This window comes from Canis lupus, chromosome X, assembly GCF_048164855.1.
Source record: "Canis lupus baileyi chromosome X, mCanLup2.hap1, whole genome shotgun sequence".
In the NCBI taxonomy this organism is placed as follows: Eukaryota; Metazoa; Chordata; class Mammalia; order Carnivora; family Canidae; genus Canis; species Canis lupus.
This window is the reverse complement of record NC_132876.1, coordinates 86,764,377-86,782,474: the sequence shown is the minus strand read 5'-3', so window position 1 is coordinate 86,782,474 and position 18,098 is coordinate 86,764,377. Positions and strand designations below refer to the sequence as shown.

The 18,098-nt window shown below is 39.7% G+C and overlaps 1 protein-coding gene across 3 annotated transcripts in view; it reads right to left on the bottom strand.

Moving 5' to 3' along the window:
* Positions 1–18,098, bottom strand: part of EFHC2 (EF-hand domain containing 2) — a 195,379-nt gene that overhangs the window by 152,046 nt on the left and 25,235 nt on the right. For all 3 annotated transcript variants that reach the window (XM_072818319.1, XM_072818320.1, XM_072818321.1), the window contains exon 2: positions 11,264–11,452. In XM_072818319.1, the coding sequence (XP_072674420.1) occupies positions 11,264–11,452 (189 nt within the window). The remainder of the gene's footprint in view (positions 1–11,263; positions 11,453–18,098) is intronic.

Below are 18,098 nucleotides of genomic sequence, written 5' to 3'. Positions count from 1 at the left end.
CAACCCAGCACCACCAAGAGGGTGCACAAAGCACACAAAAACACTCAACGGAATCAACAGATTAGAGGATGAAGAATGGATTAGCAATCTGGAAGACAGAGTAGTAGAAAACTCCCAAGCAGAACAGCCCATTAATTAATTTAAATGAGGATAGTTTAAACAGGCCTCTGGGATGACATCAAGTGTACTAACATTCACATTCTAGGAGTCCCAGAAAGAGAAAAGAGAAAGAAAGGGACAAAAATCCTATTTGAAGAAATAATGGCTGCAAACTTCCCGAACCTGGTGCCAGAAATAAATATCCAAGTCCAGAAAGCACAGTCCCAGACAAAACAAACTCAAAGAGATCCAAATTTGATTATAATATTATAATCAAAATGTGAGCAGTTAAAGTGAGAATCTTAAAAGCAACAAGAGAAAACAAATTACACATAAAGAAACCTCCAGAAGACCATCAACTGATTTTTTTTTTATTTTATTTATGATAGTCACAGAGAGAGAGAGAGAGAGAGAGAGAGAGAGGCAGAGACACAGGCAGAGGGAGAAGCAGGCTCCATGCACCGGGAGCCCGACGTGGGATTCGATCCCGGGTCTCCAGGATCGCGCCCTGGGCCAAAGGCAGGCGCCAAACCGCTGCGCCACCCAGGGATCCCTCAACTGATTTTTTTTTTAGCAGAAACTTTACACGGAAGACAACAGTGGCATGATATACTCAAACTGGAGAAAGGAAAAAATTTACAGTTAAGAATACTCTATACCCAGCGAGGTTACCACTCAGAATTAAAGGCGATAAGGAGTTTCTTGGACAAGCAAAAGCTAAATGAGTGCATCAACATCAAACCAGTCTTACAAGAAATGTTAAAGGAACTTTTTTTTTTTTGTAAAGATTTTATTTATTTATTCATGAGAGACACGGAGAGAGAGGCAAAGACAAAGGCAGACATAAGCAGGCTCGCTGCAGGGAGCCCAATGTGGGACTTGATCCCAGGACCCTGGGATTCACGCCCTAAGCTGAGGGCAGACGCTCAACCACTGAGCCACCCAAGTGTCCCAAGGAATGTCTTTAAATAGAAAAGGAGAGGTCATAACTAGAAATAAGAAAATTATGAAAGAAAAAAATCTGATTATGGTAAACATATAGTAAAAGTAGTAGATTTACCAACTATATACCTAGTATAAAGGTTAAAGGACAAAAATAGTAAAATCATTTAAACCTACAATAATTAGTCAAGGGACACATTTGACATCAGAAATATAACACAGGGGGGATCCCTGGGTGGCTCAGTGGTTTAGTGCCTGCCTTCAGCCCAGGGCATGATCCTGGGGACCGGATCCTGCATGGAGCCTGCTTCTCCCTCTGCCTGTGTCTCTGCCTCTCTCTCTCTCTCTCTCTCTCTCTCTCTCTCTCTGTGTCTCTCATGAATAAATAAAATCTTAAAAAAAATAGAACACAAGAGTCATCAAAATATAGTGCTTTTATAACATGCTTAAACTTATTCGCCTCAACTTAAAGCAGATGGCTATATACATAGAATGGTTAGGTATGAACTTCATGGCAACCACGAACCAAATACCTATCATAGATACACAAGAAATAAAAAGAAAGGAATTCAAACATAACTGTAAGGAAAGTCACCAAACCACAAGGAAAGAGACCAAAAGAAGAAAAGGATAGAAAAGAACAAGAAAAATAATCAACAAAATAGCAGTAAGTACATACCTATCAGTAATTACTTTAAATGTAAATGGACTAAATGTTCCAATCAGGAGACATAAGGTGGCTAAATGAATTTAAAAAGACCCATATACATGCTGCCTACAAGAGACAGACTTCAGATCTAAAGACACTAAAAGTAAAGGGATAGAAAAAGATATTCCATGCAAGTGGAAACATAAAGAAAGCTGGGGTAACAACACTTATCAGACAAAATAGACTTTAAAACAAAGACTAACAGGAGACAAAGTAGGCAGGAAACAAAGTTAGTAAAAATAAAGAATAAAGGTCAGAGCTGCAATAAATGAAATAGACACTAAAAAGAATAGAAAAGATCAATGAAACTACAAGCTGGTTCATTGAAAAGAGAACCAAAATTGATAAATCTTTAACCAGACTCATCAAGAAAAAAAAAGGAGGACACAAATAAATAAAACAAAAGAGAAGTATAACATAGAAATACAAAGGGTAAGACTACTACAATTTCATGCCAGCAAATGGGACAATCTAGAAGAAACAGATAAATTCCTAAAATGTACAGTCTTCTAACACTGAATCAAGAACTAGAATATGTGAGCAGACCAATTACTAGTAATAAAATTGAATCAGTAATTTTAAAAAAAATGCCCCACAAACACAAGTCCAGGACCACATGGCTTCCCAGGTTAATTCTACCAAACATTTAAAAGAAGAGTTTATACCTACCCTTCTCAAACTATTCAAAAAAATTTGAAGAAACACTTCTAAACTCATTCCATTAGGCCAGCATTACCCTAATACCAAAACCAAAAACACCATAAAAAAAGAAAATTGGGGGGATCCCTGGGTAGCGCAGCGGTTTGGCGCCTGCCTTTGGCCCAGGGCGTGATCCTGGAGACCCCGGATCGAATCCCACGTCGGGCTCCCGGTGCATGGAGCCTACTTCTCCCTCTGCCTGTGTCTCTGCCTCTCTCTCTCTCTCTCTCTCTCTGTGACTATCATAAATAAATTTTTAAAAAAAATTTAAAAAAAAAAGAAAGAAAGAAAATTGGGGCAGCCCAGGTGGCTCAGCAGTTTAGCGCTGCCTTCAGCCCAGGGCGTGATCCTGGAGACCCAGGATCGAGTCCCACATCAGTCTCCCCTGCACGGAGCCTGCTTCTCCCTCTGCCTGTGTCTCTGCCCCTCTCTCTTTCTCTCTCTCTGTCTCATGAATAAATAAATAAAATCTTAAAAAAAAAAAAGAAAAAGAAAAAGAAAACTGCAGGTCAATATCCCTGATAACCATAAATGCAAAAATTTTCAACAAAATATCCGCAAACTGAATCAACTATACATTAAAAGGATCATACACTGGGGCACCTGGGTGGCTCAGTGGTTAAGCATCTGCCTTTGGCTCAGGTTGTAATCCCTGGGTCCTAGGATCAAATCCCGAATCAGGCTCCCTGCAAGTAAGGAGCCTGCTTTTCTCTCTGTTTATGTTTCTGTCTTGCTCATGAATGAATAAATAAAATCTTGGAAAAAAAAAAAAGGATCACACACTGTGATCAAGTGGGATTTAGTCCAGGGATGCAAGGATACTTCAATATCCACAAATCAATCAACGTGATATACCACATAAAAGGCGGCATATGACAAACCCACAGCTAATATCACAGTCAATGGTGACAAGCTGAAAGCTTTTCCTCTAAGATAAGTAGCAACACAAGGATGCTCACTCTCACCTCTTCTATTCAGCAGAGTATTGGAAATCCTAGCTGGAGCAATTGGGCAAGAAAAAGAAAGAAAAGGCAAACAAATGGGAAAGGAAAAATTAAAAGTGCTACTATTTACAGATGACATATTACTTTACATAGAAAACCCTAAAGATTCCACCAAAAAAACTATTACAACTAATAATTCAGTAAAGTTGCAGGATATAAAATACATAGAAATCTGTTACATTCTGTACCCTAGTAATGAACTACCAGAAAGAGAAATTAAGAAAACAGTCCCAGTTATAATTGCATCAAAAAGAAAAAAATACCTGCAATGACATGGATGGAGCTAGAGAATATAATGTTAAGTGAAATAAGTCAGAGAAAGACAAATACCCTATGATTTCACTCATATGTGGAATTCAAGAAATAAAACAAATGAGCAAAGGAAAAGAGAGAGAGAAAAAAAAAACAAGAAGCAAACTCTTAATTACAGAGAACAAACAGATTATTACCAGAGGGAAGGGGGTAGGGGAATAGATGAACTAGGTGATGGAGATTAAAGAGTATACTCATTATGGGGCGCCTGGGTGGCTTGGTCAGTTAAGTATCTGACTCTTGATCTCAGCTCAGGTCTTGATCTCAGTCATGAGTTCAAGCCCCACACTGGGCCCCATGCTGGGCATGGAGCCTACTTTAAAAAAAAAAAAAAAAAAAAAAAAAAAAAAAAAAAAGCACACTCCTCATGATGAGCCCTGAGTAATATATAGAATTGTTGAATCACTACATTGTACACCTGAAATGAATATACCACTGTATGTCAAAACTATACTGGAATTAAAATTAAAAGCTTAATTTAAAAAAAAGAAAAATACTTAGGAATAAATTTAACCTAGGAGGTAAAAGACCTATAGCCTAAAAACTGTAAGACACTGATGAAAGAAAATTAAGATGACACAAATAAATGGAAAGACATACTATGGCATGGATTAGAAGAATAAATATTGTTAAATGTCCATACTACCCAAAGCAATCTAGAGATTCAATGCAATCCCTATCAAAATACCAATCATACATTTTTGACAGAAAAAGAATAATCCTAAAATATGTTTGGAACCACAAAAGACCCTGAATAGCCAAAGCAATCTTGATAAAGAATAACAAAACAAAGTAAACAAAAGACTTAAATGTGAGACAAGAAACCGTAAAACTCCTAGAAAAAAAACATAGGCAGTAATCTTAGGCATCAGCCTGGGCAACATTTTTTTGAATGAGTTTCCTCAGGCAAAGGCAACAAAAGCAAAAATAAATAGAATCACATAAAACTAAAAAGCTTTTGCATAGTGAAGGAAACCACTGACAAAACAAAAAGGCAAACTACCGAATGAGAGAAGATATTTGCAAATAATGTAACTGATAAGGGGTTAACATCCAAAGTACAAAAAAAAAAAATCAGATAACTCAACATAAAAAATAATTCAATGTAAAAATGGGTAGAGGACCTGAATAGACTTCTCCAAAGAAGACATAGAGATGGCCAATAGACAAATGAAAAAAAATCCTCAATTTAATCATCAGGGAGACACCAATCAAAACCACAATGAGATAATCACTTCAGGGGCACCTGGGTGGTCAGTGGTTGAGTGTCTGCCTTTGGCTCAGGTCATGATCCCAGGGTCCTATGATCAAGTCCCACATTAGGAGTGCCAGTGAGCAGGTGGAGAAAAGGGAATCCTTGTGCACCATTGGTGGGTGTGCAAAATGGTACAGCCACTATGAAAAAAAAAAACACGGAGGAGTCTCATAAAATTAAAAATAGAACTACCATATGATCCAGCAATTCCACTCCTACATATTAATCTGAAGAAAATGAAAACACTAATTTAAAAAGATATATGCACCCCTATGTTCAATGCAGCATTATTCAGAATAGTCAAGATATGGAAGCAACTTGAGTATCTATCAATGGATGAATGGATAAAGAAGATGCCCGTGTATATAAAGACTGAAATACTACTCGGCCATACAAAAGGAGGAGATCTTGCTATCTGCAACAACAGGGATGAACCTAGAGGGCATTATGCTAAGTGAAATAAGTCAGAGAAAGATAATTACTACATGACTTCATTTATATGTGGAATCTAAAAAACAAAACAAAAATAAAAATAAAAAACAAAACACATGAACAAACAATACAAAACAGAAATACACTCATAGATACAAAGAACATTCTGGTGGGTTGCCAGAGAGGAGGGGTGGGGTAGAGGGATGGGCAAAATAAAGAATATGGGTTAAAAGGTATGAACTCCCAGTTATAAAATAAATAAGATACAGGGATGCAATGTATAACAGCATTAATAATATTACAACATTCTGTATGGTGACAGATGGTAGCTACATCTATTATGGTGATCACTTCCTAATATATGTAACTGTTAAATCACTATGCTGTCAACCTGAAACTAACAAAACTTAGTATGTCAACTACACATCAATAAAATATAAATAAAAATCTTTAAACTCTTTTAAAAAAATCAAGGTGACCCAAGAGATCAAATTATGTTTTAAAAATGTGTATTTATATTGTCCAAAGCATAAAGATTCACAGAGTACTATATAATCAGGTTACCACAAACCCAATGTAAATGAATACAAAGTTATTAAAATTCTAATTCTGAAAAAAAAATTCTAATTCTGTGGCCAGTAGCTCTGATTGTAATTATGTTTACAAAAGATGGAAAAAAATGAAATAATAGTTTTAAATGCATGCATATACCCCATAGGATCAACCTTTATCCTGCCATTTACTGGAACAGAGTCATTTGCAAAATAGGAAACAAATTAGGCTAACTAGGAGCCACTGCCAAATGAAAAGAGAGCATAATTATAGAGTCAATGCAAATGGTACTTAACATCCAGATAAAAGTCATATAAAAACATTCAGTTATTTGGGTATTTCTAACTAGTCTTTTTATAAAAGCGGCTAATAATAGATTATATATAATAACAACAGCAGCATATCATAAACTACTAAATGCCAAGTATCAATTAGTACTGTAGGCACCTGGCGCAATTAGAAAGAATCCCAGTCCAGGAGATCCAGGATCTGGTCTCAGTTCCAGGATGAACAAGCGGAATTTGCCTTTAGTCACAGACTAAAGATCATATGCTAAGACTACAGTCTGAATCATAAACTGCTAGAGGTAAAAGGTCAAAGCATATACTTTGATCAGCCAGCTGAGGTCCAGGTAACAGACTCCGAGAGGGAAAGCGACTAAAGCCACAGCCACACAGCAAGTTAGTTCCAGAGCCTCCCAGCACACAGCCTCTGAACCCTGGTCCCGGCCGCACTTCTTACCAATGACTCATTTCTAGAGTGAGAACAATCACCCACGCTTGCTTCTTCCTCATGGAGGTGCTGGGATGGTCACTGGAACTAACTGGTGTTGAATGAGTATGTGCTTGCTTGTATTCAATTGAGTTTGATGAAATAACTAGTCTTTGTGGGGAGAGGTGGATGCAGTACCACACGAAATGGCCGTTTGCGTAAATTCTCCCAGTGTGTGCCAGAAGGGCTGTGTTTCTCCAGAGCAGCAGGGCTGGCATTTTAGGGAGGATGTTCTCCCCAATCTGGGGGGGGGGGGGCCTCCCCACACTGCAGGATGTAAAAATACACAGCTGGCCCCCATTTACTCAGGAGGAGCAGCACCTCCTCCAGACCGGGGACTGCCCAAGGGCAGAGCAATTGGAAGCATCCAAATGAATGCAAAAAAGAAAAAAAAACCTATGAGAAACAAAACATCAAAATTCCAAGATGTTAAATAAAGATGGAATCAGTATCACTGATTTTTTCCTTTTGCCTCAGCCTCCAATATGGCCCAGCATGGCAGTTCAATGATTCTGTCCTTATTTAAAATATTGATATTGTGTTCATCATCAATGTCAGCATTAATCTTGATATTTTTTAAAGATTTTATTTATTTATTTATGAGAGCCACAGAGAGAAACAGGCTTCCCTGCCGGAAGCCCGATGCAGGACTCCATCCTGGGACCCCCAGGGGTTCACAACCTGAGCCAAAGGCAGACACTCAACCACTGAGCCACCCAGGCATCCCTAATTTTCATTCTTTTAAGAGAGTTCATTAAAACACTATCTTGCTTGATTACGGAAGTTTTGGGGTGCCCTGTAAATTCTGCACAGAAGTTTAAGGCCCTCACGCCCTTCAACCTAAGCAGGTGCTGCTCCCAGTCACTGTGACAACCCAAAACACCTGCACACATTTCCAAAGGCCTCTCTGGGTTCAGAGACTCTCTGAAATGGGACCTGATTTTTCTCCTTTAACAAGAAGTCCAAAAAAAAAAAAAAAAAAAACAAGAGGTCCAGAGAGAGGCAGCCCAGCCTAAAACAAGTGGCTCTAAGATGCCAGCAGGGCCCCAGGTTCCTTTGAGCCCTGCTGTGCTCACAAGACGGCTGCAGAATTAGGTCCTAGTTCCAGAAAGAAAAACAAAAGTAGGGCAAAGGGCAAAAACAAAACAAACAAACAAACCCACATTATCAACTAAAGAGAAAAAAAAAAAACAAAAAACAGAACCTTTCCCCGGGAGCCTCATACAATAAACCTTCACCATATATCACAGGCCAGAAGCAAATCACCTGGCCACCCTAGCTGCAAGGAGCCCAGGCAGCTGAACACCTTTTCAGTGGGCACATCTCCTGCCAAAATAAAAATGGTGTTCCACCCCACAGTAAGAATGGAGGGGGAGAGTGAATAAAAGACAAGCAGCTAGAACTGGCTGCCGTGGGGGCCATGCAGGATCACAAATGCTGGCTCTTCTTTGGTGATTGCAAATAGCATCTTCTCTGCTTGTAATCTGATGGTCTGCCTGGGCAGAGCATTTTTATGGTCACTTTTAAAATTACGGATAAAATCCAGAATGTGGTCCTAGGTTGGGCTCCATAGAAGCAGGGCCTGAAACAGAGACTTGGGTGCATATGATTTATTAAGGGCACACTCCTAGGAGAAGCTTGCAAGGACTGAGGGGAGCACCCAAGGGAAGAAGAATGAGAGACGCAAGGACACAATCTCCCGTAAAGTTTTTGTCTGGGCCAGACACTCAAGCGGCTATTAGCCTAAATCCACAATACAGAGTTGTCCAGCCTTGAAGCAGCTCAGCTCTTTACCCTTGACAAATCAGTTGGCCATTTGCTGCCTCCTTTCGTGCTGATGGGACCAGTGCAACCGCCCAGGGTTCTCTAGGTAGTGCAATGTCCATCAGCCAAGAGCAACATGTCATAGAGGGTCACAGGTGTGAGTGGTTTGCCAAAGCACATGCTCCAGTGTGGGGGGCGGGAGGGGGCTGGGTGCCCCACCCCTAAATGTGGATCTGGGTGGGCAGCAGGGGCATCTATTACAAACATCAGATTTTGATACACTTTCCAGAGAACTGCCTTTATTTCTATTTTGTACCGTTTGAGACCATAACCCTAGATATACTGCTATGATTTAAAAGCTATTAGAGAACTGGCAATGAGTTTAAAGATGTTTCATTTTTAGGAAAAATGATTAACAGGTGTTGACTTGTTTTGTTTGCACCACGAATGGAGAAAGCGTTTTATAATTGGCTCTGGGTATTAACCAGGACCCAGTCTGTAGTTCACAATCTCATCAGAGCATGTAAATATTTCATAGTCTTAGTGTCTCATTTAAAGCTCAATGAATATTTAATTGAAGTTGACCAACAAAATAACTGAAAGAATTATGTTGCATTTAGTTAGGCCTAAAATGAGCAAGCTCTTCATTTTCTCAAGTAGTTGGAAGCTAAAATTATTCCAACTTCATGAAATATTCTACAAAATATTATAAGTAATTAAAGGGCTGCAAAATGGGTTTGAAAGGCACATATTAAATATTGAGAAAAACATGAAATAAAATGAATTTTCAGCTTTCAGTGCAAGAGAATAGTTTAATATATTGTCACCTCCAACATTACTTATTCAGTAGTGGATTAGTTTAAACTATTGTCAATACCCTCTTTTTGACACAAGAAGTAAAAATAGAATATTTTCTTTGTCCCTTGCAAATTAAATATTCTAGAATGATGATGTGCACCTATAAGATTGATATTAACAGGAAACCATGCATGATCCATCCAAGTAAGCTAGCCCAGAAATTGCTTCTGAACTCTGGGTCCAGCACTGGGCCATGTACTGAAAATAATTTTTTAAAAAAATTTTTTTGAAGAGAAAGAAATAACGGTCCATGTTCAAAGTAGTTATGGTTTCCCTGGAAAGAAGCTTCCCTGCAGTCTGTTAGATCTCCATAAGCGTCAGAACTGGGCTTCAAAAAAAAAAAAATGTGCTCTAATTGATCAACCCTAACACAGATGACACAGAATATGTCACTTCTACCAAATTTGAAGATATTTTAATTGGAATCAAAGCATTGCCAACTAATCCATGCTAAGGCTGCTAGAAACCACCTGGTAAACTTAAGGGTATTAAGGTTTGAATGCTTTATCTAGTCCTGGATTATTTTTTAAGATTTACTTACTTATTTGAGAGAGAGCATGCGTGTGCTCGAGTTGGAAGGTGGGGGAGGTGCACAGAAAGAGAGAATCCCAAGCAGACTCCTCGCTCAGCACAAAGCCCAACGCAGGGCTTGATCCTATGACCCTGAGATCACGAACTGAGCCAAAACCAAGAGTTGGATGCTCAACTAAGATACCCAGGTACCCCGTAGTCCTGAATTATGTTTTAATTACAGAATCTAAGTAATTTATTAATAGGTTCCTTTTTGGAGAACAGAACATGAGGCCATGACACAGGGTTGTCTCATAAACACAACATATCCCTTCTGCTGTGTTACAGGAAATAACTGGTCACCTTGCTGGGTTTTTTCACTTTGATCTTTGTCCCTTTTTAAGATATTAAAATGGGGCAGTCCCGGTGGTTCAGCGGTTTGGCGCCGCCTTCGGCCCAGGGCATAATCCTGGAGACCTAGGATCGAGTCCCACATCGGGCTCCCTGCATGGAGCCTGCTTCTGCCTCTGCCTCTGTGTGTGTGTGTGTGTGTGTGTGTGTGTGTGTGTCTCTCATGAATGGATAAATAAAATCTTAAAAAAAAAGATTAAAATGGATTACTTTTTTCAATTATCAATATGTCATGATATGTGTGTGTTAGGTATACAAATATATATGTCAAGTTCAGGCTCTTGTCTAATAATGGTGCCTCTTTCCTTTACTTCTACTATTCATGCCATGTCACCCTTTGGTTCTCAGGGATAGGGAACCATAATCAGTACACAGAAAAGAGAAGATGTCTTTCTGTTGCTATTTAATGGCACATTCCAAATCAAACAAAATGATCTCATTAATGGCAACTCTCTAAGCAAAAAAATGACACTGCCCAGACTCTACGTGTCTAGAGGAGGACAGATTATCCTGTCCAGGGGAGGAGAGGAGAGAACGGTTGATAAGCATTAGCCAAGAAAGATAAACATGTGGTGTCCTGCAACCAATGGGCCTGATCAAAAACAGGAGTGTCAGGATACTTTTCTTCTTGAATTTGTTTTTTTTTCTTTAGACTTTATTTATTCATGAGAAACACAGAGAGAGAGAGGCAGAGACATAGGCAGAGGGAGAAGCAGGCTCTTCACAGGGAGCCTGATGTGAGACTTGATCCCCAGACCCCGGGACCATGACCCAAGCCAAAGGCAGACGCCCAACCACTGAGCCACCCAGGTGCCCTTGAATGTGTCTTTTCAAAAGAACCTGCCTTAACATTTACACTGAGGACTCTTAATTTTCTCAAATGCTTACTATATCATACAGGTAACATTTGAAGATTGCATTTTTCCCCAACAACATGCAACTTACCTGCTTATCAAAAGCTACCCAGGATGGTGCATCGCTTCCCATTCCTTTAGGAAACGCACTGTATTTAGGCTTTGTCTTTTGCCCGAGAAGCAGCTCTCCACCAATTCCAGGTTTGTCCTCACTCACCAGCATGCCAACGTTGTTGCAAAAGCCCCAATGTTGAGATTTGTGGAACTTCTCTTTTCCCACCTACAAACACAGGAGACCACGTAAGATGGCTGAAGTTGCTCTTTGTGTCTTACTGGTTTTTTAAAAAAGAGCAACACATCCCCATCGTTTATTTTTCCCATTACAAAATGCACATTTGAGTGGCAAACGATTACGATCAACCTTTATCCATAAAGTGGTGTCACATTTTAAATTCCATTCATTTTAGCAAATTCACAACTTTGAAAAGCAAGAAGAAACCCAAAGCTCCATGCTATTGAAAACGGTTAAAAATAACTATTACTGCAAGTGAACGTTTAGAACATTAGCTTGCTAATTAGCCTATTCTACTTATTTGCCAAGAACGCAAATGGGAGGTGGGGGGAGGGAGAGTCCTCTCCTTCGGAGTAAAAATTTAACAGTTTTCCCACATAAGCCTAAATGTTATTTGCACCAACACAGAAAATAAAATCTTTTCCTCGTTAAAAATCAATGTAACAGAAAATTCCTCAGAGCTGACATTCTCATCCTAATTTTAAAACCTTGCCATTCCTTTCCCTCACTCCTCTCCCATCTTTTCTGGGATCTGGGCAGAGAGAGAAAAGCCTGGATGATACTACCAAGGGTTGGCAAAGATGTGGCTGCTTGTGTGCAATGCTACAGAAAAGTAAAGGAGATGATGTCTCTGAAGAGACATCCATACAAATTTTAGAATTATTTGTTCCAAGCTCTGTGAAAAGTGTCAATGATATTTTGACAGGGATTGCACTGAATGTGTAGATTGCTCTGGGTTGCATAGACATTTTCACAATGTTTGTTCCTGTAATCCATGAACATGGAATGTTTCTCCATCTCTTTGCATCTCCCTCGATTTCTGTAGTTTTTGGAGAAAGATCCTTTGACTCTTTGGTTAGGTTTATTCCTAGGTATCTTATGCTTTTGGGTGCAATTGTAAATGGGATTGAATCCTTAATTTCTCTTTCTACTGTCTCATTGTTAGTGTATAGAAATGCAACGGATTTCTATGCATTGATTGTATATCCTGCCTCATTGCTGAATTGCTATATGAGTTCTAGCAATTTAGGGGTGGAGTCTTTTGGGTTCTTCCACATAAAGTACCAGGTCATCTGAGAAGAGGGAGAAGTTATACACAACTGAGAAATTACTGAACACTACATCAGAAACTAATGATGTACTATATGTTGGCTAATTGAATTTAAATTTTAAAAAAAGAGAGAAATCTAGCAATACCTAGGAAAGTGAGAAGTATGTATGCCCTATGGCCTAGCAAGTCCATTTCCAAATATCCTTTGCCCCTGTGCACCAGGAGCTAAATATAAATAATAAATAAATATATAATAAATGCAAATATTTGTGTATATCATATCACAGAATGAACATCCATCCACAGCCCTGAATAAAAGATAAAACAACTCAAGATGACAATGAGACCTCTCTTGTGCCCTCCCTGCCTCTCCAAAGGTAACCATTACCCTGAATTTGTTGCTTGAGCTCTAACATTTTGCCAGGATTCTATATAGCCAGGGGAGTAGCCTTTTGCAAAAGCATAACGCCTTGGTCAGGAAGTCTGAGAAGAGGTTTGAAAAGACCTCAATTTCAAGGCAACCTACTGAACAGGAGAAAATATTTGCCAATCTTATATCTGATAAGGGGTTAATATCCAAAATATATGAAGAACTATACCTCAAGAACACAAAAACCAACAAACAATACAATGAAAAAATGGGCAGAGGATCTAAACAGGTATTTTTCTAAAGAAGACCCACAAATGGCTCATCATTGGGGAAATGCAAATCAAAAGCACAATGAGGTATTACTTCACACCTGCTAGAACAGCTACTGTTCAAAAGGACAAGAAATAGCAAAGTGCTGGCAAGGATGTGAAGAAAAGGGAAGCCTCGTGCACTGTTGGTGGTAATGTAAATTGGTGCAGCCACTGTGGAAAACAGTATAGAGGTTCTTGAAAACATTAAAAATAGAACTACCACACAATCTAGCAATTCCTCTGGGTATTTACCCTAAGAAGACACAACTCAAAACAATATATGCACCTCTATGTTCACTGCATTATTTAAAATAGCCTCTAAGACATAAAAACCTATGTGTCCACCAATGAATCAATGGATAGAGAAATCAGGATACGCACGCATGCACATGTGGAGTATTATTCGGCTGTAAAAAAAGAATGAAATCTTGCCATTTGTGACAATAGAGATGGATCCTGAGGGCATTATGCTAAGGGAAACAAGACAGAGAAAGACGAATATCATCTGATCTCACTTACATGCAGAATCTTAAGAACATAAAAAAAAACACAGGCTCATAGATACAGAGAACAGATTGGTGGTTGCCAGAGGTGGGGTGGGGGTGCGAGTGGGAGGGGGAATGAGTGAAGAGGGTCAAAACGTGTAAATATCTAGTTATAATTAAGTCCTAGGATACAATGTACAACATGGTGACTATATTGTACTGTTCATTCAAAAGTGGCTAAGAGAGTAAATCTTAAAAGTTCTCATCACAAGAAAAAAATTTTTTATCTATGTGTGGTGACAGATGCTAACTAGACTTATTGTGGTAATCATTTTACAATATATACGAATACAGAATCATTTGTACACCCAAAAGTAGTATGTCAATTATACCTCAATAAAAACATAAAAGGCTCAATATTAAAAGGAAAAGAAAATACCTCGTTTCCTCTTATAATGAAGGCAGCCTAGAAGAATCCAGAAGGGCCTGAGCAGCCCTACCCAGGGGAGCCAAGGTCCCAACAGCTGTCCTGGGCAGATGAGCAGCCCAACTCAAAGGCTACGAGAAGAAGGCCAGAGGCAGTGGTTAAGATGGTGGGCCACAGCCTGGCTCTGTCCCTTAGGGAATCCAATGTCACCACCGCTACCAAGCTCCCAATCCCTCCTGACACTTATACACATTCAGGTTACCACAAGTCAATCCCAAATCACCAAAGCAAAGCAAAAGTTGGATTGGCTAAAATGAATGGTGGAGTAACAGAATTGTCTAACACTGTTCTCTCACTGAAACCAAATAATCAGGATGCCTGGGTGGCTCAGCGGTTGAGCGTCTGCCTTCAGCTCAGGGACTGATCCCAGGATCAAGTTCCACATCAGGCTCCCTGTGAGGAGCCAGCTTCTCCCTCTGCCTGTGTCTCTGCCTCTCTCTCTGTGTGTGTCTCGAAAGAAAAAAGAAAAAGAAAAAAAAAAGAGAAGAGAAGAGAAAAAGAAAAGAAAAGAAAAGAAAAGAAAAGAAAAGAAAAGAAAAGAAAAGAAAAGAAAAGAAAAGAAAAGAAATCTCAGCTGGCTCTGAGTTCCTGTGGCCACTCCATGTTTGTACAACCCCCTTTCAGCTCTTATACCATTCTGCCTTGAATTGTGTATTACAACTGGTTGTCCCTTTGCTCTTTGAAAAAAAGAAAAAGACAACAATAAATAAAATTAAGCAAGTAATCTCAGGCAATCACAAACTCACCTCAGGTCAAACCAACAAATGTTTCTTAAGCATCTACTATATTCCTAGCTGTGTGCCAAATGTACTAGTTAAAAATCAGCATAACATTCAGCCACTCCAAGGGGCACCTGGGTGGCTCAGTGGTTGAGCATCTGCCTTTGGCTCAGGATGTGATCCCTGGGTCCTGGGATCGAGTCCCACATCAGGCTCCACACACGGAGCCTGCTTCTCCCTCTGCCTGTGTCTCTGCCTCTCTCTGTGTCTCTCATGAATAAATAAAATCTTTTTAAAAAAGAGAGAGAGAGAGAGAGAGAGAGATTCAGCCCCTGCCCTGAAGAAGAAATCCACAATCTTGCTGATGAGATTAAGATTTAGATCCGTAAAGCAAACAGAGAACTAGAAAGCAATGCAGATACCATTTCTAACCACTTACTATGAGATAGACTACGAAGGGCTTTATATACATTACCACCACCAAACTATCTGATTGGTAAAAATGGAGGTGATAAAACATAGGAGGAAACCAAAGTAGAGAGAGGAAGACTAGCACACTCACAGTTACGCTGGAGCTAGTGCAACCTACATCTGAACTTAAGTTCACGTGACCTCAAGCTCTGGTCAGCCAGGCTGGAGGAGTAGCGTTGAGGTCCTGCAGGTAAACAGATCCTGTCCTGGCAGAGAGGCTCAGGACAGACAGTAGCAGACAGGCAAGGGTAGTAAGTAATGCACTGCAGCTGAGCTGACAGTGCCTAGTGGGAGGGGCAAGAAAGTGGTTAGTCTAATAAAAAAAAAAAAAAGAGAGAAGTTCAAGTTTGGAAGGACAGTAAGACAGCAGAGTATGTAAGGAGATCTATATTATGGAAAGCCTCACGTTTAACTACTGTATACGTCTGAAACTCTCCTTGAGCAAGGATGAAATATGATCAAAGACTGGGGTGGCGATGGTCCAGATGGACTGAAAACCATTTTATAGCCATCAGAATGGCAAGAATTAGAAAGCTGGATAATCATATGGTTTCACTCATATGTAGAATATAAGAAATAGTGAAAGGGACCATAAGGGAAGGGCGGAAACTGAGTGGGGGGAAATGAGAGAGGAAGATAAACCATGAGAGACTCCTAACTCTGGGAAACAAAGGATTACAAAAGGGGAGGTGGGGGAGAATGGGTAACTGGGTGATGGGCATTAAGGAGGGCACGTGATGGAATGAGCACTGGGTGCTATACTATATGCCAGCAAATTGAATTTAAATAAAAATTTAAAAAAACAAAGTCGAATAATATCAAAGTTTGTAGAGGAGGTGGGAAAAAAGCAACCTTAATATTGTTCAGATGAGAGAGTAAACGGTCATTCTGGGAAGCAATGGGATTTGATTTAAGAATCAAGAATCTCCCATTTGCAATAACATGGATAGAACTAGAGAGTATTATGCTAAGCAAAGTAAGTTAGAGAAAGACAAATACCATATGATTTCAGTCATATGTGGAATTTAAGAAACAAAGCAGCAAAGGAGAAAAATGAGACATGAATCAAGAAACCAACTCCTAACTATAAAGAACAGGTGGTTACCACCAGAGGGGAGGGGGGCTGGGGGGGGGGGAATAGGTGAGGGGGATTAAGGAGGGCACTTGTGATGAGCACTGGGTGTTGTAAAGAAGTGCTGAATCACTATATTGTACACCTGAAACTAACATAACACTGCATGCTAACTAACTGGAATTTAAATTAAAACTTTAAAAAAAAAGAATCCAGAATCTCACCCCTGGATACGTATCTCAGAAAAATTCTCACAGCAGTCAATAAGTGTTAAGAAGGTGTCATGGTATTTTGGGAAAGTGGGCAGGCAACCTAGATATCTATATTTATGGACTCAGCAACAAAATATTGTTTAATGGATAAGTATACTTTGGTGGATGTTAATTTTACCTCAGTGCTGAAAGCAATAAACCAAGCAATAAACCAGATGCATTAGCTCAGGCTCCCATAACAAAATACCAGAGACTGCATGGTTTAAACAGAAATTTATTTCTCAGTTCTAGAGGCTCGGAAGTCCAAGCCTGCTAAGCCAATTTGGTTACCCATAGAGGGTTCTCTTCTTGGCTTACAGATTGCTGACTTCTCTCTGTGTCCTCACACAGCAGTGAAAGAGACTGATAGCTCTCTGGTGTCTCTTACTTAAAAGGACACTAATCTTATCATGAGGGCTCCACCCTCATGACCACCTCTAAACCTAATTACCTGGGCGCCTGGGTGGCTCAGCTGGTTAAGCGTCTGCCTTCTGCTCAGGTCATGATCCCAGGAGCCTGGGATGGAGCCCTGCAACTGGGGCCCTCCTTGCTCAGCAGGGAGTCTGCTTCTCCCTCTCTCTCTGCCTCTCCCCCTGTTCGTGCTCTCTTTCTCTCTCTCTCAAATAAATAAATTAAATTAAATCTGTAAACCTAATTACCTTCCAAGGCCCCATCTCCAAATGCCATCACACTAAGGGTTGGGGCATATTTCAGTCCATAACACCAAATGTACATACAGCAATGCAGATCCTTAAAACACTGTTGATTGAAAAAGTTATTATCTAGGGTCACCTGGCTGGCTCAGTTGGTTAAACCTCTGCCTTTTGCTCAGGTTATGATCCTAGAGTCCTAGGATGGAGCCCCACATAGGGCTCCCTGCTCAGCACAGGAGCCTCTTCTCCCTCTGCTCCTCACACCATGCTCATGCTCTCCCTTTGTCTCTTTCAAATAAAATCTTTAAAAATTATTACCCATAATACACAATTATATTTGTATTTTTTAAAATACACATACAAATAGTGTTACATATTTTGCAAGGACACATCTAGATTCCAGAATGCACATCAGAGATATTTATAGGTAAGCCTATATAAAGTGGAGAAGGAATGAGATTAAGGATCAAGAACAATGAGAAATAAAAATACATAACACCAGAGAGACACCTTGCACAAGTCAATGATGATATTGTGCCAGAAATGGAGAAATATAATGAGTACTCGCTTTGGCAGCACATATACTAAAAATTGGAGGAATGTAATTAATTCACTTCTTTGCACTGGACATTAAAAACAAACAGGGGCACCTGGGTGGCTCAGTCAGTTGAGCGTCTGCTTTTGGCTTAGGTCATGTTAAAAAACAAACAAGAAAACAAAAATGGATTGGAATGAGGTGTGAGAGGCAGGCAGACACAGTAAGC